Below are 26,862 nucleotides of genomic sequence, written 5' to 3' on the forward strand. Positions count from 1 at the left end.
ATTGATTCTTAGATTGTTTTAAAGGTTTAAAACTTTCTGGTAAAATTGCACACAATTGTTGTTAAGTTGTAGAAATAAAAGTACAATTAATTAAAGAAATCTACAATTTGCCCATAATTTTACTTTTATATTTTTAGACTGTTTATACAGGATGATTTATACAGACCTGAATCCAAATTTTTTTATTATATCTAGTACTCAATGTCTTCAACATAAGTGGTGGTATACTACCTGAAAATCTCATTGATTTCCATTTGTTCATTTAAGATGTATAATAAAAAAATTTGGGTTTGGTTATGCAAATTTCCCTGCATAAAATGTGTGCACACACATACATAATAACTCAAAACTGGCAGATATATAACAAAATAATCAACCTATTTCTTATCAGAGTTATTTAATGGGAAGTGAATATTTTTTAATCATATTTACAGGGTGTCTGTTGGTCATGAAAGTCAAAAAAGTCATGATTTTTTTTTATCAATATTACAAGAGAAAAATTTTTTCAGTTTATAATAAAAGGAAAAAATCATTTATATTTTATCAATAACTAATGAAAAATGTTGAATATCCATTCTATATCCAGATATTGGATACTAAACTATTTATTACTCTAATATCAGATAACTGGCTATCCAGTAACTGCAATAACTTTTTAATATAAATTTTTTAAATAAAAATCTTGCGGTTATTTTAACATATTTGAATAGGCTAATTGCATGAATTGTTTTTATCATAAACAAAGATTTTGTGTAATTTGCAAACTTATTAGTGAAAGCCAATACAAAACACAATTTATTTTCATGTAAATAATTTGATTCTCATTTCTGTTTTATAATATGAGAACAATGAAATGAACAACTAAGCACAAGCAAGCAAAGGCAAACATTATTAGAACAGGATAACAGCCAATAACAATAAATTGTTTTTGATGCATGCTTTGTGAATTTATCTATTGAAATGGAAATTTTAAAAAGAATTGTAACAATTATACTTTCTAATTGCAGGAAATCGTCATTAATTTGATGAAATAATTGTGACAAAATAATCATGACTTCTTATTATCTGAGATTTACATATATCTGTACATTATGCCAAATGCCATGTAACTGTTGTAATTTATTAAGCAAATGGAATACGGCTACATGTACAGAATACTATTTTTATTAATTAATAATAATAATATAAATAAACTGCAAGTAAACAGCACATCTGGTGAGCACGTCACAGGTTGCCAGATAGGTTTTATAAAATGTAAAGCAGAATTCCTTAAAAAGTAGCCTGAATCATTTTTAAAGTGGTGCTAAAAGGTAATAAGTCACTCAGATACAGTAGCCTAGAGTCATACAAATACCTCAATGCTATTTGTAGCCCAATCTTTCAATCTCAAAAACCAGCTGTATTTTATAAAATAAGAGAAAAAAAAGGGTAGTCCACATGTAAGATGACACTCATAAATGAGTTATTGTAAAAGTAAAGTTATGTTGACCAGATGAGGTTTGTTCTTGGTCTATTGTTCTCTTATAACATGGAGGCACTTTGATGTAAATGAGTGAGTTAACATATGCATATTATAGTTTTGACAGAATTTTCACTTTGAATTTCAAAGTAGCCATATTCCTTACCAAATTCCTTAACATGTAAATCTCTATATCCAGCTGGGACAAAAGTACAGTTATGAACTAATGGGATTTTGAACTATCCAAGGATTTCCAAGAAACTAATCAATGAGGATTTTCGATATATTCTTATATCTGTAGAGAGAAATTTAAACACGGCAGATTTTATCTTTTGAGAAAATCTTTAACCCCACTTTGTTAATAAACCACTGTTAATAAACCCACTTTGAAACATTAAACATAAAGGGTAACATTGCACTTTCTGTAAAGGGTTGGGGTTTTCTTCTACATACCTCATTTCGACATTATCTTTATTTGTTTTGCTTTATGAGCAAATGCTTCATCCCAGTGTATCAAACACTCAGCAGAAGTGATTTTGATGAATGTTGTTTTGATGGAAATCCTTTCGGTGGTCTTTCATCTGCACCAGGCTTCAAATAGCTCCTAGCTCTATCTCTTCTGAAGTCTGTTATAGACATTGGTTTTACTTCCACCATTTTATGTAGGACATAAGCATTTACTACACCCATCTATATCTCTTGTGACAATATATCATATTTTTTCACAGACAGCTATCTGATGTTTCTCCAGAAGACAATCATGCTGATCTACTCCACTTACATAATTGTTATAATCTGCAAACACCTTTTTTTGGAATATAAGTGTATTTTTTTTTTTTTACAAATGACATCGATCCAACATAATCAAATTATCATTCAAGTCATCTTCATCAATCATATCATCTAAATCAGGTGGAAGAGCAATAATATTTGATTCAATTTCATTAGAAAAAAGATATTTATGAACTTTCTCTGTAGTTTTAATCCTAGTCACTTCATTCTGAAGGAATAAAAAATAAAAGATAAGTGCAAACGAATGTTTACTGTCCTTGTTTGACAACAGTACAATTTGAATGAAATTTGAAATGGAAAAACTGTCAATTCTATATTCTTATTATCACAAGAAAAGAGGATATTTCTAAATAAAAACTGAAGGATAAAATTCTTACCTGCAAAGTTTAAGATATTTTGATCATTCAAAATTTCAGTTCTACTCATGTTGAAACATACTATTTAAAACTGAAACAATATGTATCACTCCAAGAGGTAGAATACAGTTGAAAGAAAGGCCTGTTTATACCATTAGTGCCCTGTCCTGAAATGAGGATGTGGAACTAATGGGTTAAACTTATTCTCCATGAGCTAAAAAAGAAAGTTAATTCAGTACAGTGGGTGATCGGTTAACGAACAAATCGGATATCGAACACTTTTGCGAAAGATTTTTATGATTGGAGAGCAAACACATGTTCTGATAATGAACATTTCACTGAACAAACATAAGAAGCAATGGAAAATAATGAATACTGATTGATTTTTCCTTGTCTTCAGGTAACAATTCAAAACTTTTCGGAGTATGGGAGACATCAACATTGACGCTCAACCTGATACCCATCGGATAGTGTTTCCCCAAACTTTGAAACTCTTTATTATAATTCCAGCTTTTTGTTTACTTTTCTGACAAATAATTTTTTTATAGTCTTCATGATACTGTTGGGCACTCCATAAGTTTTGCATTGGCTTTTATTTTCTAAAGGTGAGAGTTTAACTGTCCTATCAGGTATGCGTTAACGTTTTAACATCAAAATTTCGAATTGCATTTGGGCCTCACATTTACATAATTCTTTCATGCGCTAGTTGATTTCTGTTCTCTGAATTTTTGTAAGTGCTTTTCTGAACTTTTTATTTTTAACAAAAATTGATAATATTATGGAGCATAAAAAGAGTGGAGTGTCAAGAACCGTGCTCACCATAGAAACCAAGCAAGAGATAGTAGCCAAAGTAGAGAGTGGGCAGAAGATGTCTGATGTTGCTAGGCAGTGTGGCTTGAACAGGTCTACAGTAGGCACAATCTTAGCTAAGAAAGATATAATCAAGAAGACTGAAAAAGCTAAAGGAGTAACGAAAATCATATCTGAGAAACAAAGATGTTCTATCCATGAAAAAATGGAAAGATTGCTTTTAATTTGGATAAAAGAATGGGAAATGAAAAAAGTAACTAGTATGACTATCATTCAAGAGAAAGCTAGAGAAATTTTTGAAGAACTGAAGAAACAAACTCCACATTCATTACATGAGGAGATAGAATTTAAAGCTACTAATGGATGGTTTTCACTAATGCTAGCGGTGATATGAAGCTTATCCTGCTTCTTGTCTATTACTAGAGCAACTCTAGAACATTTTTAAAAATTTTATAATTAAAGAAAAACTGCCAGTGATGTGGAGATCGAATAAAAACGGTTACACAGGCTCTTTTCAAAGAATGGTGTTTGAAGTTTGTTCTCCAAGCATCAAGGATTACTTTCAGACCAATGAATTGCCACTAAAAGTCTTGTTGCTATTGACCAATGCACCAGGACACCCAAAAGACCTTGAAGATAATTTGCTGGAAGACTTTCCCTGGCTGACAGTTCAGTTTCTACCTCCAAATACCACTTCGTTGATTCAACCAATGGATCAAGAGGTTATTGCAGGTTTTAAGAAGTTGAACATTTGGGCACTGTTTTGTTGGTGTTTTGAAGCATGCCAGTTCTCCTTAACGATGACATTAACACCTTAAGTTCCCAGCAATTTTTGATATTAATGTAATTAAACATTAAAAATACTTAAAACTGAAAAAAATGAAAGAAATGCGTTAATTTTGAAGAAAAAGCTTCAAACTTTATTTCCCTTTGTCTCGCCTTTCTGCGAAATTTGATACCGATGAGTCATTGTTTACACAGCTGAAGTCGGATTTCCCGGGACATTCTCGTAGAAGTCTCGGGAGGACAAGGGTTTGTAGTAGGGTGAGTTCTAGCTGGCCGTATATTTTTAAATATTTCAAATTATAGTAAGTGAGAAATATTTAATTTCAAATATTTAAACCCCCCCCCCCCCGACTTAAACGTGTATATAATAAAATGTATTAATTAAAAAAATTAAAAAACTATTGCAGGTGGTTTTTGACATCAGAAAGCAGCTTTAAATAACTTTACCGAAGGAAAATCCGTGCACTACAACTTTAGAACGATAATTAATTTTGATAAAAAAATTCCATTAAAAAACAATTAAGCCTTAATCGAGCCTTATCAAAGGCTAATTAAAATAGCGATAAAAATTTTTTGCACAAGTAAAAATTTTTGAAAAAATTTGGAGACTTAAAAAACATTCCAAAAATTAAAAAAAAAACAAAAAATTTTTTTGGGGGCCGAAAGGACCGAGTTTTATGTAACGTTATGTAACATGCCTGAGTTAACTCAGGCAAACAACTAAAGGGGTTAAGAACGTTTTGGAAAGAAACATTTGATATTCTTGAAGCTATATGGCTCATTCAAAAGGCATGGTCAGAAGTCACTCAACGACAGTTGAATTCTGCTTGGCGAAAGCTGTGTCCTCCTGCATTCAGGGAGAGCAAGATGATGTCCCTGAAATTATGGATGAAATTGTGACAACTGCTAGAGATCTGGAATTGGAAGTGAATAAAGATAACTTTGAAGAGCTCATAATGGAATCTAAAACTGATCTGATGACAGAAGAACTCCAAGAACGCTTAAATGAAGAACACCAAGAAACTCAGCGAGATATGTCTTCTTCTGAAAAAGATGATGAAAAAGTATCAATACCATCATCTGCCATTAAAGATCTTTTGAAGAAGTGGGAGGATGTCAGAACAACGGTCTTAGAATGTCATCCAAACCAAGTTGAGGTTAATAGGCTTGGGGATCTCTACGACGACAATGCTATTAATTACTTCCGAAAAATTCTAAAGAAGAGGGAAAAGCAATCGACATTGGACAGATTCTTTAACCCTTACAAAAAGAAAAACATGACTAATAAAGTGTGTATATATATGTATGCAAGACTGTGTGTATATATATATGTTTTTTTATTTTTTGAAGTTTCCAGAACGAATTAATCAAATTTCCATAAAAACCTATGGTGAATCGATAATCAGTTAACGAACAAAATCTTGGAACAGATTATGTTCGTTAACTGATCACCCACTGTATTTGTAATTTATATTTCAATATTGTGTGACTTTGTTAGGATAATTATAACAAAAATAATGGAAATTTTAAAATTATTAAACTCATCTTCATGATACTNATGTTGAGTTGATTGAAAAATAAACTTGTTAACTCTTCTGGATATTTTTTGAATTTCTTATTTTTCTATTAACATGTTTACTGCATCATAACAGGAAAAGAATTAGTGTGTGTCAAATATTTTTTAATATAATACATTAATTATACAAAAAAAATTGCCAGAGCAATAAGTATTTAAACTTAGAAAATGCTTTTTATAATACATTAATACATTTTATTTATTCAATGTGTTTGCTTAATGATATGCTAATGACATTTGAGCAAAATTTTTGATTTTCATTTCATGTAATTTCTTACTTCTAGATTATAACTGCTCCAATATATCAATGATAAACATGGCATGTTATTGTTAGGTTTATATGGCATCTTGGGATAGTTTAACCATTTATTTTTTTAATTTTCATTTTAAAAAATTATTTATAATTATTCTATATGATAAAATATTTGCACTGATTTCTTTTAATTCTATACATTTATATAAGATTTATTTCATTTTTTTTCAGAATGTGCTTTTGAATAAAAACAAAATAAATTAATTTTCTAGTTATATCTTCAAAGAACTACTCATTCCTACAACCAGATTTATTCTTTAAGATTATTTCTTAGACATTGCATCATTTAAGCTCACTTCTAAATAAATGCTGGGAGATAACAGTTATAAAAATATTGCAGTACTTTCAGTTTTAAAGAATTCTACTTCATTCATGAATTAAAGGGTACATATAATGAGAGGTTTTAAACAGTAAATTATTAGTTAAGTTGAATAAAATTGAACTAAATTATTAACATATTGAATGAAAATGCAACTTTAATTTACTCTATAATTCTAATAGCATGTTAATAAGAAAATTATAAATTATCTGAAAATACCAGAAGTAAGAAATTAAAAATAATGAAAATCACATGTATAATAAAATGTTGAAAATATTCTCTGGAAAGAAAAGAATTGAATCAAAAACAAAGAATTTAACATTCATATATTTTTTATGAAATATGTATCATTAGCTTATTAGGAAGATAATTTATGATATACTTGGCATATTGTGCAGCAGTCAATGTGTTAATATTAGATAAAGTGAAATGATAAGTATTATATATATTCTAATTTTTATAGGTTTTTGAATTAGCAAGTATTAAAGACAATTATTGCAGAGCTAGTTGTTTGGAAGAATGGAAAGAAAAAGGAGGTGTCATGATAATGAGTTACGATATGTTTCGTCTTCTTGTTCAAGAAAATAACAAAAGAATACCTAAAAAGTTAAAAACTATATTTACATACACACTGTTAGATCCTGGTTAGTAACAGTTTATTTTTTCTGTTCTTTATTTCTCAAGTTTATTGAATGAAAGATATTCCAAGAAAATATTTAAAACACTTAAGACTGAAATTTTGTAATTGAATATTTTTTTACTCCTAAAAATGAAATAATTGCTAGATGGAAAATACAAAGTTGATTTTAAAAAAAATACATATAAGAATGATTTTCTGAGAGTTGCAAAAGACGAAATTTTTTCTCTATCCTTATTTGTGTACTTGAATTTCAAAGTTTTTAAATACAAGAAATATAGCATGTTTTTTAAATTTTTAAATGTTATCATTAGGGAATTTTTTAATGAAAATACATTTATTAGATTTAATTGTTTATAATTCAGTGTATAATAATACAGTACCTTTTGGTTTGCAATATTTTGATATTCATTTGTTTGAAAATATTTTAGTAATTGGGCTGCATTTTGAAAAAAATCGTAGACCTATAAATTTCCACTGTCATCCATCTGTCTGTCTTTCTTTTATATCAAGAACAGTCAGATGGATGAAAGCCAAGACTAGTTATAGGAAGATTAGGGGCACAAGGTCCCAATTAACTATATAAAACTTCTGATGCAAACTGGAAGTGATGTTACTTCAATTGAAAAATTTTCCCCTGAATGGAGTAAGATAGATGACTGTCATGGCTCTGTTGTTAAGTATGATATACAAAGGCAAGACACTGCTGATTTGAAGGTGGAGAGCATATATTTTAAATTAAATAAATTAAAAATAAGATTAAAAATTGCATCCCAGCATTGTGATGTGTCACAATAAATAATTGCTTGTTTTTTATTTTTTTTTCAAAATTTTGAAATCATAATCCTATTTATTGAAAGATTCTTTCAGGAAATTTTATTTTTTAAGTTAAACAAATTCTTGGATTTAAACTTGCTAAGGACAGTTTTACTTCTTCTTTTGGTGAAAATACTTCAAAACTAAAACTAAAATCATTGTTCATCTATCATTCAGAAATATTGAAAGTAAAGCAATAGTTAAAACAAATTTACTAGTAATTTGAATTTAAAAGAAAAACAAAGAAATAATCTGTATATCAGTTCACACAACAACACAACTGGTTAACTGATATATGGATTATTTATATCCAGCAGAAAATCATTTTTGTAATGTAAATAATTATGAAAGAGTTTATTACTGTTGTGAACCATACTTTAGGATATTTACCAAATTTAGTAAAGGTAAAGATAATCTGTGGTAAAATTTAAATTTATGATACCAAATATTATCTTTTACAATCATTAGTCATTAGTAAATTTAACAAGATGCTGCAAAAATGTAACATGCCTTTCAAAGAATAGTGGTTATTGTATAGTATCTTGAGAACTTTATTCATACAAGTTCCAAGCAAGCATTCTTGTTGTTTTGGAAAGTCAACTCAACATGTATGAATAAAATATGGCAGAAAGTGACCTAAATGTGTACATGATATTGAAGGTCCTGTTACATAAAAATTATAAAAATTACAAGTAATCAACTATTAGTTACAAACTGCAATACTTATAATGCTTGTAGCAAGTACTTGCAGTTTGTTACTGATTATAAAGCCATGTTTATCTTATGCATGTTTTTATTGCACAACTACTTGCACACTGCAAACAGCTTGGCAAGTACTTTCTCAAGCAGTTGTGCCACAATACTAGCATGCAACTAAAATAGAACAGCTGTCTAAGTAATGTTATGCAATCAAAATTGCTTACAAGTAGTTGATTGTAAAAACTTGTAGCATTTAACATGTTACAAAACTTTTTGTTCAATCTATTTTGCTCATAAATTTAACTTGTAAAGCTTGTAACACGACCCAGGGAATTTGATGAAATTCAAATGAAGTTGCACAACTGCTTAGGAGCTGAAACTTGAAAAAAATTGTGCCTGATAATGTGATTGAATTATTGCAGAACTTATTCTCAACTTTTCACAAATGAGGAACTGAAAGATTTGGTTGCACAATTGACTCAGAAATAGTAACAGCAGCAAGAACAAGAACTTGTTTTACAGTCTATAGAAACTTGTCTGCAAGAAATTCTAAGATTAATAGATGACTGCACAGATTAGGTGACATTGATCTTGACTGTGAATAGAATTGTTTTAATAGAAGAGAAGTCAATATAGTGCATCACTAAACTGCTCAACAAAATTAGGGGATAATGCATTATAAGTAGTAGGTAAGGATATCAATATTAGGTGCTAAAGCTAGGTTATAACAGTTTCCACAAGGATTGTACATCTACTAGAGATGCTTTTGTTTTATTGTTTTTAATGTTAGGTATCTTGTGCTTGCTTTTGGGAAGTTGCCATATGTACATAATTTAAATAAAATGTAAACTTTTAAGGCCTTTTTTTTTATTGTATTTCATATCAGATAATTTTCTTGAAGAAAATTCATCTGTTATATATTTGTATTAGTCATAAATTGCATTATGCCCTAATTTTGTTGAGAAAGAAGCAACAACTAGTGTTCAATGATTTTATCCACTCAGCCACTAGTGGGCTCAGAGCTGATGAACTTTGCCATTTTTGAATCACTTAGAAAAGTTTCAGATTTTTTTCTTAAAATAAGAAAGATGATGATTACCCTTATCATATTTTTAAGAGAAATCTGAAGAATTTTCAATTGATTCAAAGATAGCAGAAAACGATCCATTTAACCTTAATGACAGTTCTTTCCATCAGTAATGTCTGTTTTTTTATTTTATCATAGAACAAATATGATCTGCATTTATGTTTAATGTATACAATGCATATAAATTTTTAATTTTATTTTATGAAAGAGATTCTGAATTTTTCTGTACCTGAAATGTGAATCCCATTGAAATATGTTGTAATTTGCTTTTTATTTACATCAATTTGATACATGCTGAAATTTGCAGGAACATAACTCTGATATTAAACAATGATCTATTGTAATTATTGTAATTAAACAAAGTCAATATGCTTTTATAGAAGAATTTTAATATAATTATAAAATCATCTGTTTAAATTAAACGATAAATTTTTGGACAAAAATTTATNTTCAATGTGTTTGCTTAATGATATGCTAATGACATTTGAGCAAAATTTTTGATTTTCATTTCATGTAATTTCTTACTTCTAGATTATAACTGCTCCAATATATCAATGATAAACATGGCATGTTATTGTTAGGTTTATATGGCATCTTGGGATAGTTTAACCATTTATTTTTTTAATTTTCATTTTAAAAAATTATTTATAATTATTCTATATGATAAAATATTTGCACTGATTTCTTTTAATTCTATACATTTATATAAGATTTATTTCATTTTTTTTCAGAATGTGCTTTTGAATAAAAACAAAATAAATTAATTTTCTAGTTATATCTTCAAAGAACTACTCATTCCTACAACCAGATTTATTCTTTAAGATTATTTCTTAGACATTGCATCATTTAAGCTCACTTCTAAATAAATGCTGGGAGATAACAGTTATAAAAATATTGCAGTACTTTCAGTTTTAAAGAATTCTACTTCATTCATGAATTAAAGGGTACATATAATGAGAGGTTTTAAACAGTAAATTATTAGTTAAGTTGAATAAAATTGAACTAAATTATTAACATATTGAATGAAAATGCAACTTTAATTTACTCTATAATTCTAATAGCATGTTAATAAGAAAATTATAAATTATCTGAAAATACCAGAAGTAAGAAATTAAAAATAATGAAAATCACATGTATAATAAAATGTTGAAAATATTCTCTGGAAAGAAAAGAATTGAATCAAAAACAAAGAATTTAACATTCATATATTTTTTATGAAATATGTATCATTAGCTTATTAGGAAGATAATTTATGATATACTTGGCATATTGTGCAGCAGTGAATGTGTTAATATTAGATAAAATGAAATGATAAGTATTATATATATTCTAATTTTTATAGGTTTTTGAATTAGCAAGTGTTAAAGACAATTATCGCAGAGCTAGTTGTTTGGAAGAATGGAAAGAAAAAGGAGGTGTCATGATAATGAGTTACGATATGTTTCGTCTTCTTGTTCAAGAAAATAGCAAAAGAATACCTAAAAAGTTAAAAACTATATTTACATACACACTGTTAGATCCTGGTTAGTAACAGTTTATTTTTTCTGTTCTTTATTTCTCAAGTTTATTGAATGAAAGATATTCCAAGAAATTATTTAAAACACTTAAGACTGAAATTTTGTAATTGAATATTTTTTTACTCCTAAAAATGAAATAATTGCTAGATGGAAAATACAAAGTTGATTTTAAAAAAAATACATATAAGAATGATTTTCTGAGAGTTGCAAAAGACGAAATTTTTTCTCTATCCTTATTTGTGTACTTGAATTTCAAAGTTTTTAAATACAAGAAATATAGCATGTTTTTTAAATTTTTAAATGTTATCATTAGGGAATTTTTTAATGAAAATACATTTATTAGATTTAATTGTTTATAATTCAGTGTATAATAATACAGTACCTTTTGGTTTGCAATATTTTGATATTCATTTGTTTGAAAATATTTTAGTAATTGGGCTGCATTTTGAAAAAAATCGTAGACCTATAAATTTCCACTGTCATCCATCTGTCTGTCTTTCTTTTATATCAAGAACAGTCAGATGGATGAAAGCCAAGACTAGTTATAGGAAGATTAGGGGCACAAGGTCCCAATTAACTATATAAAACTTCTGATGCAAACTGGAAGTGATGTTACTTCAATTGAAAAATTTTCCCCTGAATGGAGTAAGATAGATGACTGTCATGGCTCTGTTGTTAAGTATGATATACAAAGGCAAGACACTGCTGATTTGAAGGTGGAGAGCATATATTTTAAATTAAATAAATTAAAAATAAGATTAAAAATTGCATCCCAGCATTGTGATGTGTCACAATAAATAATTGCTTGTTTTTTATTTTTTTTTCAAAATTTTGAAATCATAATCCTATTTATTGAAAGATTCTTTCAGGAAATTTTATTTTTTAAGTTAAACAAATTCTTGGATTTAAACTTGCTAAGGACAGTTTTACTTCTTCTTTTGGTGAAAATACTTCAAAACTAAAACTAAAATCATTGTTCATCTATCATTCAGAAATATTGAAAGTAAAGCAATAGTTAAAACAAATTTACTAGTAATTTGAATTTAAAAGAAAAACAAAGAAATAATCTGTATATCAGTTCACACAACAACACAACTGGTTAACTGATATATGGATTATTTATATCCAGCAGAAAATCATTTTTGTAATGTAAATAATTATGAAAGAGTTTATTACTGTTGTGAACCATACTTTAGGATATTTACCAAATTTAGTAAAGGTAAAGATAATCTGTGGTAAAATTTAAATTTATGATACCAAATATTATCTTTTACAATCATTAGTCATTAGTAAATTTAACAAGATGCTGCAAAAATGTAACATGCCTTTCAAAGAATAGTGGTTATTGTATAGTATCTTGAGAACTTTATTCATACAAGTTCCAAGCAAGCATTCTTGTTGTTTTGGAAAGTCAACTCAACATGTATGAATAAAATATGGCAGAAAGTGACCTAAATGTGTACATGATATTGAAGGTCCTGTTACNAGGAGTTTTTTACCGGATACCGTCGCAATTTTTTTGCAGTTTTATAGGAATCGTAATTATAGGGGGGTTGACTGTACTATATACAATGATTTTACAGCCTTTTATAATAATAAGCCTGATTTGGTAGCCCATTCTTCTTTTGAACCTGGATCGAAGAATAAATTTATAAACGTGTATATGGGTTTCTGGAATATCCAAGGCCTGGTAAAAAAATGTATGATCATTCTATAAAGCAATGTTTGTTGTTCTATGATATTGTAGGAATCACTGAAAAATGGTTGACCAATATGAATAAATTAGAGAATTTGAATCTAGAGGATGAGTGTTGGATGTTACATAGTGCTGCACAAAAGACACAGAAGTTTGGTAGACCGGCAGGTGGATTATTATTATTAATTAAGAGATTGTTGGGACATGTGGTTCAAGCTCGGGTGGAGTCTTGAATTATTTTTCTTTGGATAGAACTAAACTCTGAACTCCAAAAAACGTGGGGAGCCACAACTTTGGGAGTTATACTAATATATATTACCCCAGCTTCAAATGTTAGTAAATACTTTGAAGAAGTTCAGAAGATGATTAACCAGTGGAATAATTTTATAGACTTATGGATAATGGAGGAGATTTCAATGGTCATATTGGAGAAAAGATGGATATAATCTATGAAGGTGATAGATTAGATATTGCTAATATAAGAAGTTCTAAGGATAAGATGAATAATACTACTGGAGAATTACTATTGAGGTTTGTTCATGAAAATAGCTGGATTATACTAAATGGTAGAATGGCAGGAGACATATTTGCCGAATTTACATTTGTGAGTTATATAGGTAAATAAGTCATTGATTATGTACTATGTAATGAAGATATGATACATTGCTGTAACAAAATGAAGGTGGTTGATAAGGATCAGTCTGATCATTTCCCAATTCAATTATCTCTATTACTTAATACATTCACTTCAAGTTCGGTTTCACAAAAACAATTCAGAACTGACAAAAGGAAAAGTAAAAGATTTAATGTATGGTGCCTATTAGAAGATAATGGGTAAGGTTAATGAGATGTTATGTTTCATAATTATCTGACAGATAATTATGAAAACCTTATCAGTCTTTTAGAGACTTGTCGAGTTAACTACTGGTCAGGAAATTTCCCACAGACTTATAAACAATGTTGGTATAATAATAAATGCTTTTATCATAAGAAAAAGGAACAAAGAAGTTTGGCTCATTTTAGGAAAACAAATCGAGAGGTGGATTGGAAGAAATATGTTGAATATAAAAGAATCTACAAAAATTTGATTGAAGCCAAAAAGAGAAGATATTTTGCTGAATTAAATAATAATCTGATAAGAACTAAAGACACCAAAAAATTCTGGGAAATAATCAATAAATTCCGTCGATCAGTTGTACAGAGAGACCTGTCATTGTGCCATTTGCTAAATGGCATAGTTACTTTGATAGTTTTTCAATTAAGTATAAGGATAAGATGGAAAGCACAAAAATGGAAGAACTAAAAGAGGTTGAATTACCTATGGAAGAGATCTTTAGTGTTCAAGAGTTACAGTTTTATATTAAGAAGCTTAAAATCAAATCTGCACCAGGAAGCGATGGACTCTCTAATAAAGTGATTAAAAATTTAACAATCCCAATTCTAGAATATATCATTAGTTTATATAATAGTTTCTATAATAAAGGAATTATTCCGATTACATGGAATCAGGTAATATTTCAAATGATATTCAAAAAAGGAGATAAATTGAATCCAGAAAACTACTGCTCGATTGCATTACTATCGACGTTCCGTAAGCTCTTTACTTCGATTTTGGCTAGAAGATTTAATAAATGGCTAGACCATGAGAATTTGAGGAATCCTACGCAATTTGCCTTTGTTAAAAAAGGTGAAACTCAACTAACACTATTTATATTACTGGCTGTAATCCAGATTCAACTCGAAAGGAAAAAACATAAAGTATATGCATTATTTTTGGACCTAGAGAAGGCGTATGATTCAATCAGTATAAGAGCCTTACAAAACAAAATGTCTCAATTTCGTGCATATAATTCAATGATAAAATTAACTGGCTTATTATTCAACCATTATGATGCAATTATTAGACACAATGATGAACAAGGTCATCCCTACTTGATAGACTGAGGATTGTTACAGGGAGACCCGTGGTCTCCACATTTGTTTAACTTTTTTACTTTTGACATTAATAATTATTTTGACAAAGAAGAAGATGGATTCATGATAGGCAACACTGTGGTTCACTCTGTTTCTTATGCAGATGACATAATTATTATTGCGCCCACAGCAGTAGCTCTTAATAGAAAAATTCATGCAATAACCAAATATTTTGAACAATTGAGAATAAAGATAAACCCAAAAAAATCAAATATAATGATATTTAGAAATGGGGCTAAACTCCCCAGGAAAATTATGACTTTCTACATTAACAACATTGAATTAAAACTGGTTAATGAAATTAAGTTTCTGGGAATAATTTTAACACCTTTATTGTCCTTTGACAGACATACCAAGATAATGATGATTAAAGCTAATACAGGTATACCTCGCCTTACGTCGGTAATTGGTTCCGGGAGAGGCGACGTAAGTCAAATTTACTTGTCTCCAAATCTACTTGTCACTAGGCTAAACCATAAATTACCATTCCTGGTATTTTATTTATTAATGCATTTTTAATAATATATGGTTAATAAGGATCTATTTTAAGCTTAAAAACAAATTTTAGTTTTTAATATAGTACAGAAAAAAGTAGTCTAAATTTACGAATGCATGTACTGTAAATACAGTACATACTTGTAAATGCACAGTATATATTTTAATTAATATGATTTTATATGCTTTACATGCTTTTATAGTGATATTACGACTTCAATATTTGTGGTGGACAGATGTAAAGTCGAATAAAATGACTTAAACGTGATTTTTATTTTTCCATATACCTTTTTTGACAAACGACGTATAATCAGGAATGACGTAACTCGAAACGACATAAGTCGAGGTATACCTGTAGAATGATTAATGGTGTAATGAAATTGTTTGCTAAGACACATCTAAGAAATATCCAAACACAGTTTAACTTATTTAATTCAATTGTATATAATTCAGTGAGCTACGCATCACCATTATGGTGTATGGCTAACTATCAAAAACTGGAAATTATCCAGAACAAATTTATTCGAAGATTGTTTTGTTTGGAGTATAGAATTCCGGGGAGTGCTTTAAGGTTAGAAATAAGCAGATATAGTCCCACTGCATTACTTATCAAGAGAAGCACAATATTGTTAATGAAGATAAGAGATAGTGGAGATATTTCATTCAATCTGTTACAACAGCTATATAAGACATCTGTACAGAAGAATTCCAAAAGGAATTGGATAGCCCAAATTTCAAAAGTGATCGATAGTTTTGGGTTCTCAATTGTTCCGTTTATTTTCTCGCCAGATGTAAGTGAAGATTTGTGTAGTCAACTAATGCATAGTATATTAGATATCTTATTAACACGTGACGTAGAGGATATCCGTTCACGTTTAATACCAAACTGGTATAGCTCATTATTGGACTATCCAAATATTAATAATTATATGCTATCAAATTTACCAATAAAACAGTTTTTCATTCAACTACGTCTTAACACAGAAATAATAATGTTAAATTATCAGCATATATATAGAACTTGTTATTTGTCCTAGATGCAGTATGGAATTTTCAAAGTACCATTTGATTTGCCAAGTGAAAAGAGTTATGATTTAAGGAGAAAATTTGATTTGTTAAGCTTAAGTGAGTGCGGATCGGTGAATGAAATGTACTATATATTCCATGGAGCAACAACTCGGTGTATAATTAATTAATATAATTACATTAAAACTTTTGTAAACACTTAGAAGGAAAATATTATTGTAATATGTTACATTACATAAGTAAATGTATCTCTCATTGTAACAGGCAGTTGCCATATTACAAATAAAGGGGAATTGGAATTGGAAATTGTTAAGTATAAATCACTTTTAGCTATAGACAACAGATGTAGATTTTTACAATAGGTGTGTAATAATTCTTTATCAAGAGAATACTGTTGTTATAATAGATTGTTGTTTGATAAATTAATTGAATTATTTTAAATTTTGCTATTCTATGGCTTGAAAGAAAAAAATTTATTTTTATTCAAATAATAAAAAATTCAGTTAGTTATAATAAAACGATTAACATAGAAAAGAAATATATGTAACACATGTAGATATTTATAGCTTTTAAATATACTATTAATCACACTTGTTCTTAAGTAATATCTGATTTTAATACAATATAAAATTTTTACACATTTACTGTATATGTTTGTGCTTACTCACATTTGATGTATAAATTATCATTTTTTATGCATTTATTTGGCCATTTTCACACTGCTTCACCAAGTTTTAACTAATTAAATTTTTGAGTTATTCATAAAAATTTGAGTTTTAAAATGTAATATTAAGTATTAATTTTTCAAAAAATTTTTGAAGTGTTAATGTCAGTAAACTGAATTTTATATTATTATTTTAATATGTTAATTGTAGTTCAGATAGAACTTGACTTAGAATAACTTTTTTTTTCATTACTAAAATTACAATAGAAATTTTAATTCTGATGGTAAATCAATTAATTTACCTTCTGTTCAAATGTAGGTGAAATTAAATTTTGTTAACATGATTAAGAATTTTAATCAACTATTGGAAATGTGTTATCAATATGGATTTCAAATATAAAAAGATATAAAATTTTAATATCTAGAATTAATTTAATGTGATTGAAAAATTTGATTAATAAGTATATAATATATATTAAATAAAATGTAAAAACTTGAATTATTAGTAAGTTATCATTTTTAAATTTATTTAATCTATAAATAACAATATAAAAAGTAAATAAATCATTTTTTTATGTTGAAATTTAATTTCTTTAAATTTTATTTTATTTTTTGAAATATTAGTTTTTACTAAATTCTTTATTAATCAAATTTAATTTTTTATAGGTCCAGATCTGGTTATTTGTGATGAAGGACATATCTTGAAAAATGAATCCAGTGCAGTTTCTAAAGCAACAGACAGAATAAAAACAAGAAGAAGAGTTGTTTTAACAGGGACACCCCTTCAAAATAACTTGTCTGAATGTAAGTTTCTCATTATTATTAAATAATAAATAAAGTTAAAGGATGTAAGAAATATAGATATTAAAAATGCAAATAATTTTGAAATTATAATTTCAGATTAAGGATGGCAAAACTAGTAATGTACTTACATGATTTTTGAAAACTAAGTTCAAATCTCTGGGTTGTTTTCATATCTTGTAGTTCTGCAAATTATAACACTCAAAGTTAGTTACATAATTAACTTAGAACAGGATATAATACAAAATAACATTACAGAAACCATTAAAATCCAACAAAATATACTTTACTGTAATAAAATGAATGTTTTCAACATTTTTAAAATGTCATCATCAGGTTTAACTACAACAGAATGCAAAACAGAAGATACAATACAATTGGAAAATTAAAGAGTGAAATATAAAAAATGTAGAAAATGTGCATTTTATTACAATAATGTGAATTTTGTTGAATATTAGTGGATTCTGCACTATTTTGTTAGTTACATTTATTTCATCATGGTATGTGCTGTTTGTTCTATTTCTTCCAGACATCTAATTTTTATTTAATATCAAAGACAAAGAAACAAATGAATTTCTCTACTGAAAACTATAGATAATTATTTATCTTCCAAAGTATCTATATATTTTGTAATGAAAATAATGCATTATACTGAGTGAGAATGAAAGACAAATATTTTAATGAAATATTGTATTGAGATCTTAGCTTTATTTTTATTAAATAATAATGAAAGAAAAATATGGAGTACAGTAACACAATATGAGGTGAATTAATTGACCTGTTATCTACCGATATCTGTCAAATATGCCTATTGTCTTTTATTGGTACGTGAAGAAAGTTTTATACTGAGTCTTTGTGATTAGCTGTCTTATATATATAATAATATAAGCAAATATAAACATTAATTAACTTTAATTAAGACTAAATTAGATAAATTTGATTAATAATTTTTATTATAGTCCAAAAAATAACCCAGTTTATTAAGCTTAAGTTTATTACATGTTATCTTCCTGTTATTTTTGATATCACTGCTAAAGATATTGTTGTTCTAATAAGTTTAAAAATGTTGGAAATTACATTTTTTATCGTTGTGTCACATAATCTGTCTTCTGTCATTACCCAGTCATCTATTTTCTCAGAACTGCAAGTTTAGTATATTTTCCAATTGGCCAGTGATCTTAATGTAAAAAAAAGATAAATGATTTAATGAGGTTTCCCAACATTTAAAATTTATTTCCTGTCAGTAATGATTTCAGTTCAGAATTAATTCATAAACAATATTATATTTTTTGAAAATTACTTTGTATATGCCAAAAAAGTTAATCATACATTATTATTTACATTTGTAAAATTACTGTCCTGTAATGAAAATTGGCTTTTTGATATTTTGGTTATTTCCAGTAGATACTAATTGTTCAGTTTTTTACAATGTTACAATTTACATTTTTTCAGATCATTGCATGGTACAGTTTGTGAAGCCACATTTACTTGGCACGAGAAAAGAATTTTTGAATAGATTTGTAAATCCTATTAGTAATGGTCAATGTGCTGATTCAACACCTCATGATGTGAAATTAATGAAGAAGAGAGTACATATTCTTCATAAATTATTAGACGGTTGTGTACAGGTAATATTTTTTAAAATGTGGTTATAAAAAAATAATTGGAAAACATCAATAAATAAATATTGATAAGTTAATTAATGTAGTTATTAAATGTAAAAAATATAGAAACATCAAAATCATAAATTATAATTATTAACGTTTTTAAAGATGACAACCTCACTACTGATCTTTAGGTAAAATTTTTTTTATGCTTCACTTAATAATTTAAAACTTTCTCATAAAAATCTGGAAAATTTATTAGTTTATTTAAAGTTAACCTAATAATGATTAAAGTCAAGGATACCAAAAAATATCACCTGGAAAAAAAACGGAATAGAACATAGATTAAAATTCTATTCCATTTATTGTATTGTTCTTTTAGCTGATGATGACTGAAATGATTGTCAAAAATATTATTAAGTAATGTTTTTGATATCCTTAACTTCAGCAGTGTATTTATTTGTTTTGTTGTTATAATACAAAGTCTTGTAAACTTTCATGTTAACCTAATAATTTATCAAATTTAATATAAAAATTTATTATTATAACTGTGTCCCAGAAAGGCGGTATTTTAGAAGGTACAGAAATTTAAAAACTGGGGTTTATCAATAGATCTCAAATTGCCGTTCTCTTGAACTATTTTGATAATTTAACTTTTAATTTGTAAAAGGTAAAATGGTTAAAACATTAAAATTTCAAATGGTAACTCATATTTAGCATATTATTTTAATGCTGAGTCTAACAGCACAATCAGATCTGAAATTAAGGAAATGATTTAGAAGTTATTCAGTACCTGTAAAATCTTTTATTAGTCATTTTTTAAATTTCCGTGAAATATATGTTAGTCTTTTTATGTATTTATATATAACATATATTTAAAGTATAGTACTGTCTTAAATGTTTTCAGAGAGATTTTTTTAACATACACAGTATCAGTTACATTGTGAATTATGTTTTTTTTTTACAGAGATGTGATTATAATTCACTTACTAGTGTATTACCTCCTCGTCATGAATATGTCATTTCATTAAAATTATCTGATGTTCAAGTGAAGCTTTATAAACATTTTTTAGCAAATTTGGCAAGAGTCAGAAGTGGTACATTAGGAACTCAATTGTTTCGAGATTGTTGTGTTCTTCAACTCATCTGTACACATCCTTATACTTTACATATAGATTGTATAAGAAAATCAAACAGGAGATTTTTGGTAAGTTTGAATTATTTTTAATTTAATATAATTATTTTTAACTTCTATCCATCAGATGGATAGACAAAGCTAAAAACAGAAAAAAAACCAAACATTTAAGATGGAATTTATTTTAGTCTATCAAAACTAGGAGTTTTATATTTTCAAGATATGCACTAATTTGTTATAGATAAATAAAATAAAATTATATAAATTTTCCTGGATATATGTTGAATTTTTTTTCTATTTTTCATTTGTTGTTTTGAAATGCTTGGTTGAAAAAAATTTTGTAGTAAAGATGAAAGTATCATTGTATACAAAAAAAGAAATTTGTTTTACTTTGCACATTTTTCAAACAGATCTGTTTAAGACCTTATTATTAATACAAAGTATAGGCTAATTTTGCTCATTAATGTAATATAGCAAGATAACAATGAAATTAATCCATTATTTATAACAGTGCTTGTTAGATGAAATGGATTTTGAGTTAAAATAGTGTTTATTATTTTTTTGTAATTGCTATATTTCACTAATTTGTTGAAAAGTATTTATTATAAATACTACCAGACCCATCCATGCATTGCTGTGGTTCAAAATGTATCTATTATAAATGGATAACACTTCCCTCATGGGGGAATTTTGAAAAATCCCTTCTTAGTGTACATTCTCTTGACGTACCCTATTTAAACACAATCAAAAATGCAAAAAATTGCATTTTAAATAGTATAATAGAAACCAAGTTCTTCACAGTAAGCCTTAATCAATCCTATCCCTCTCTCCCATGGGGGGAAGTTCAACATCTAAATTATATAAAAACACACATGAATTTGAATGCAATGTTGTGTCAAAATTTCAAAGCAATCAGTGAAGAACTTTCGGAGATTTAAGATTTTGAAAAAACGAACATTATATTTTTATTTATATAGATTAATTCCTCTTTAAACATCAAATTACCTTTGAAAATATTACCTTTAAAAATAATTCTAATATTTTTCTGATTAAAATGTATGTGGTAGTATCCCCACATTTACCACATAGTTGGATTGTGAGAAAATGTCGTTAAGACAGTGTTTTCTTTCAAGTAAGTCCTTTAAGTTTAATGTCTCAAACTGAACTTTCATTCTCAGAAATGTCTCTTGAACTATATGGCAATAGTCAGCAAAAAAATATGGAATTGTAAATACAATTTAATTAATGTTTAAACTTTTATAGCTAAATATTTCATAATTTTCTAGGCAAAAAATATTTGTTTAAGAAAAACTAAGACATGCTAGTATAAAGTTAAAATTGTGTATGGCACCATCTGTTATGAGATTTCATTAAAAAATAACTTTTTTAATTATTAACTCGCGGGAGAGGGAATTTCGACATATATATTATATAAAAACATGCCCGTATTCGAATGGAACATTGTGTGAAAATTTCAAAGCAATTGGTGAAGAAGAACTTTTGGAGATTAGCTATTAGGAACAAACGAAATTATGTTTTTATTTATATAGATTTTTAGATTTAAATATGTTTTATTCATTTATAATAATTACTCTATTAGGTAGACTCAAGTGACTCTGAGTCGGGTGTTTCATTTATTATAAATGATCGTTCTTTATCTGATATTGAAGCTGAAGTTGAAGCTGATGAAATTGTTTGTTTAGATGATTCCAAACACAGTACTAGCAAAAAACAAGAGTGAGTATTTATTATCAAACTTATTTTCAAGAGCTTTTATGAAACTTTTTAATGTATTAGATACATTTAATCTATATGAGAAGAGAAAAACTATCTTTTATGGCAATATATTTTACTCTATCACAACATTAAATTATTGGTTGTTAACTGAAGTTTTTAAAAGATTTTCTAACCTATTTGTTTGACAAAATTGTATTTTGATTTTGTTAGCTAGTCAAATTATTTTTAAATTGTATGTTAATTTTGTTTAATTTAAAACATAATAAAAAAAATAATTAAAACTGTAACAATATTTATAAAAACTATTGATCTTTAGAATTAAGTTATAAATTGCATGATTAAAACAAAAAGTAAATTATAGATTAAGTTAAAAGTTTAAATGCTGCCGAGATTTGATAAATTTACACTATTAAGAAATTGACAAAATCATTACTAATTTGCATATATCTTCATAGAACTGTTACAATTATATCATTTTTATACATATACATATTTAATGATTTTTATGACAAAATTTTTTGTATTGAATGATGATTGTCAAAATTTCAATATTTTAGTTTATTTATTTATTGTCAAATTATTTTCAGTGTTATAGTGAGCATTTAATTTTTTTTTTTTTTTTTAATATGTTTTGTTAGCTAGTTTTATCACTATCAGTCAGTAATTTTACGTTATTGACCAATACCAATAATTAAGATTTAGCCAATAATCAACCAATATCTACATTTTGTGAACGGTCTATGAAATATATACATTGTCTGCAAATCACTTGGAACACTTGTCTCGCTATGACCTTCATCAACTTAAGGTTTATTTCATCCCCAAAATATCATTTTCTAGTTCTTCTGAGAAACACCTCTGCCTGGTTGTCATTTGTTTTCAGCTGAACTTGTTTCACATTAGTCCATGTTATGAAAAGTCTGAAGGCTTTTCATAGGGAGCTCTTCAAACTTTCCTGTCAAGGACATTGTTCTGAAAATTAAATAATATCTAATAAGCTCAACATCATGCTTTGTTTAAACTTACAATGCTGAAATTTGGCACCTGCAGAGAAGACACATTACAGGATTTTTCAGAATTGTCAAATTTGAAGAATGGCAATTATATGCAACATAATTATGCATGAAAAAACAACAGAAAATTGCTGTTTTATGCATGCAATCCTGTAAAAACTGCATATGATTTTTATTAAACTGTTAACCTACATTATATATTTTTGAGATATGTTTTACAATTTTGGCTTATCAATTATTGCTTGATTAATCTCAAAACTGAAAATTTTTAATCTTGATATTAGAACATGATAACTTGCTCACTGCATCCAGTAGGGGATGAGTGACAGTCATTACAGTGTCTTTACAAATTATTCATTTACACAAAATTAAGCACAGATTAATTAAATATGAGTCTTGAATGGCTGTCAGAATTGCTTGATCAGGAATGGTGTCTTTTATTCCATTATTTTAACTTGAATTGTAATTCCTGGATTTCAAGATTGACACTTTGAACAGCTAAATGTAGCAATCTAAATGTATTCGATTCTTAACTTTAATTAATGACAAAAATTAAATTATAAATAATTCGTAATTTAATGAGAAATAAACAAATTTAGATTACCAGTGAATAAATTTGTCAAAATTCAAAACTTAAATTTAGAAACATGCTTCTGTATTGTTTATTCCAAATATGATACTCCAGTAAGAAAAATTGGAAATTTGAAAATTCTATAGCTAAAAGTAACATATTGTTTAGTATTCCACTCAATACATTCTGCATTTCATATGTCTTATTTAATTGAAAAGAATGTGTATAGCAGATTAATTTTTGCAAATTTAAAATTGTATGATGATAAATTAGATTTTTGAAATGTGCTATTTAATGAATTTCAAAGATTTTCTGGTGACCTTTCAAGGAAAATAGACTTTACATAGATCAACTATACTATCAAGTATTTGTGACTATGCCAAAGGGCCCCCTCTATGCTTCGGCACCACAGGACCGAAGGGTCGACATTGTGTTGGCGGAGACTACAATGCTTAATTTATCAGGACTGACACCACTGTGTCTTCTGGGTAGACACAGAGACCGTTACATTCGCATCTACGCGCGAGCAGTTGCATCTGTGGGCGGTTGGACTCAGGATGGAGACTGTTTGAGGAAGTGTGCCTAACACAATTCTAACAATAACAAAATTCGTTTATTAAAGTAGTCCTACAAAAGAGTATTTACCCTAAAGCTTCTTCGCGAGAACCGAGTTGAAGAGAGAGAGCTTACATAACATCGCGGGTCGTTACAAATACCTGAAGCACTATGTACGGATTTCCAGATGTCTGTGGAATCGTTGGGGAGCCTAGGAATGTCTCTGTTGCCTTGGATGGGAGTTAAAATCTATCGAATGTTGAGATCTGTTAGTTCTTCGTAGGTGTTCCCAGAGAAACACTAAATATTCAGGAGGGGTCCATGGCGACGAGCGATGATGATAAATTCTTTCAGCTGGCACACAGGGAATACTCTCACGGACTCTCAACCTCTCTCACTGTTCCTTGAGATCTCCTCTTTGTTTCCAAGTCACGTTGTCGTTTTCCACCAATACTAAATTTTTAGTTGTTGTTCCCAGTGATACATTCTGAGTCTTTGGGAAAGGAAACGACTCCGGGAAGAGAAATGCACTCACCCTCTGGTAATAAAATCAAAAAAGTTTCTTTTTTCTGAGATTTAAATAAATTTCCTTTTCAAAACAAAAAATGAATTTTCTTTCAAAAAAATTCCCGAATAAAATTGTGGGGTTTCCCCTTTCCAAGTCCGACCTCTCTCATATTTTATCTTACGGATAATTGTTAGATATATTTGGCTAAAGTTGATATTGTGTTTTTAGATCTGTCATGCTTAGATGATGAATATCTTTAGAAAACTTTTGTCTAACATAATAATTTTAGATGTAGACAAAAAGCATTTTATTAAATTATCTACGATATTGTTTATATATAAATTTTGTTTGTACATATATAAGAAAAGTGAAATAAATTATTATTGTAATTTATGAAATTATAATATATGATTTTATTTTATAGGAAATCTGGTAATTCAAGTGAAGATAATTCAGGAAATGAAGATAATGAAAAATCATCAAAATCTAAAAGTAGAGGTTGATTTTTATTACTATTATTACTATTCTGTAGTGTAAATGTAATGACAAGTATTATGTCAGATTACAGTCAAGGAATTAAACATAAAACACTAATTTTAAGTGCATGTATTGTTAGTATATGTATGCAGAGATGCCAACTACTACAAATTTTCTATAGTTTCTAGGAAACTCGTGTATAAATTACAGACTTGCAGATAACTCTGTAAAAATTATGGAGCAATCTTTTATACTCTTTAATAAGTATGCTAATGCAACAACACATACAGATGCCAGCTAGTGCTTTGTTCATTGAGAATTGCTAGTGTGCTGAATCTCAAACCAAACAGCAATTCATACCAATAACGTGGAATGTACGGACCACAGACAGTGAGTGCTTCCAATTTGCAAGCAGCTAAGGATCTGTCTCAGAATGGTTTCTTTGCATGACCAAAGTTGCACAGTTATGCTAAAACCTGTCAAAAAGTGACTCGTACATCTGAAAATGACATATACTTTCCTGACATCATGATTGCATACACTGGAAAAGCCCAAATGAAAAAGACTGTGTAGTGTGTGAATGGCATAGACAAAGTTTTGAATTCCATTATTTATATGAATTTTATTCTATTGAATGAGAAATTTAAATTTATTTTAAAAATCTGTTATAAAATAATTGATTCATAAATAAATACAGTAATACCCCGATCTTACGCGATAGGTGGGACCGAGTGATAACCACGTAAGTCGAATTCGCATAAGTCGGGGTATAATTTCGCAATATGTGTAAAATCCACGTCAGATGTATGTAAGCTAATAAATGCTCTCGTTAATCTTATCTCGTCTTTTGATTCATTCACGGTTACAAGAAATCACCACAGAGTCTCTCAAGTCTCCATAGATATAACAAACACAGAAATAAATAACACAAAATAAATTGGAGCTGTGTGTCGATTCCGCGCGACACGTCCGAACATGTAAGCTGAACAATATTATGGGGGAGTGAGTAATCAAGAGTTGTGTGGCGCTCAAACAAAAGATGAATCGACGAGATTTGAAAATCACGTAACTCTGGGTTCGCATAAGTCGAGGTATTACTGTATTCAAAATGGTAAGAACTTTACAATAGAATAGATTGTTTTCTATTTATATATTTAATTACTTTAGATTAATTTTATAAATTTAATTATATTTGTTTTATACATAAAATATGTAGCTTAAAGTTATCATGACATATTTTTTTTTTTTTTTTTTTTTTTTTTTTGTTTTAAATTTTCGCTGGATGATAACATTTTCTTTAAAAAATTAAGACATAGTCGCTTTTAAAAAATTTTGGGTGATGATCATATTTCTTTTAAATGTTCCTTAGTAAAAACTTCAGACGACCTGACCTTCCTTTTTAGGCTACGTGGCCGTCCTGGAAAAAGTTTCTTAAAACA

General features: G+C 28.0%; 1 protein-coding gene across 1 annotated transcript in view; it reads left to right on the top strand.

Annotated features, from left to right (window-relative positions):
- The window catches only part of LOC111636710 (transcriptional regulator ATRX homolog), a 158,800-nt gene that overhangs the window by 74,237 nt on the left and 57,701 nt on the right, over positions 1-26,862 (top strand). Inside the window, exons 10-15 of the mRNA XM_023382014.1 lie at positions 10,993-11,173; positions 17,689-17,826; positions 19,276-19,451; positions 20,395-20,634; positions 22,163-22,299; positions 25,371-25,444. Coding sequence (XP_023237782.1) covers positions 10,993-11,173; positions 17,689-17,826; positions 19,276-19,451; positions 20,395-20,634; positions 22,163-22,299; positions 25,371-25,444 — 946 coding nt within the window. The remainder of the gene's footprint in view (positions 1-10,992; positions 11,174-17,688; positions 17,827-19,275; positions 19,452-20,394; positions 20,635-22,162; positions 22,300-25,370; positions 25,445-26,862) is intronic.

Source organism: Centruroides sculpturatus, unplaced genomic scaffold (assembly GCF_000671375.1).
Source record: "Centruroides sculpturatus isolate CEXI.00-Female unplaced genomic scaffold, Cexi_2.0 scaffold418, whole genome shotgun sequence".
Taxonomy (NCBI): Eukaryota; Metazoa; Arthropoda; class Arachnida; order Scorpiones; family Buthidae; genus Centruroides; species Centruroides sculpturatus.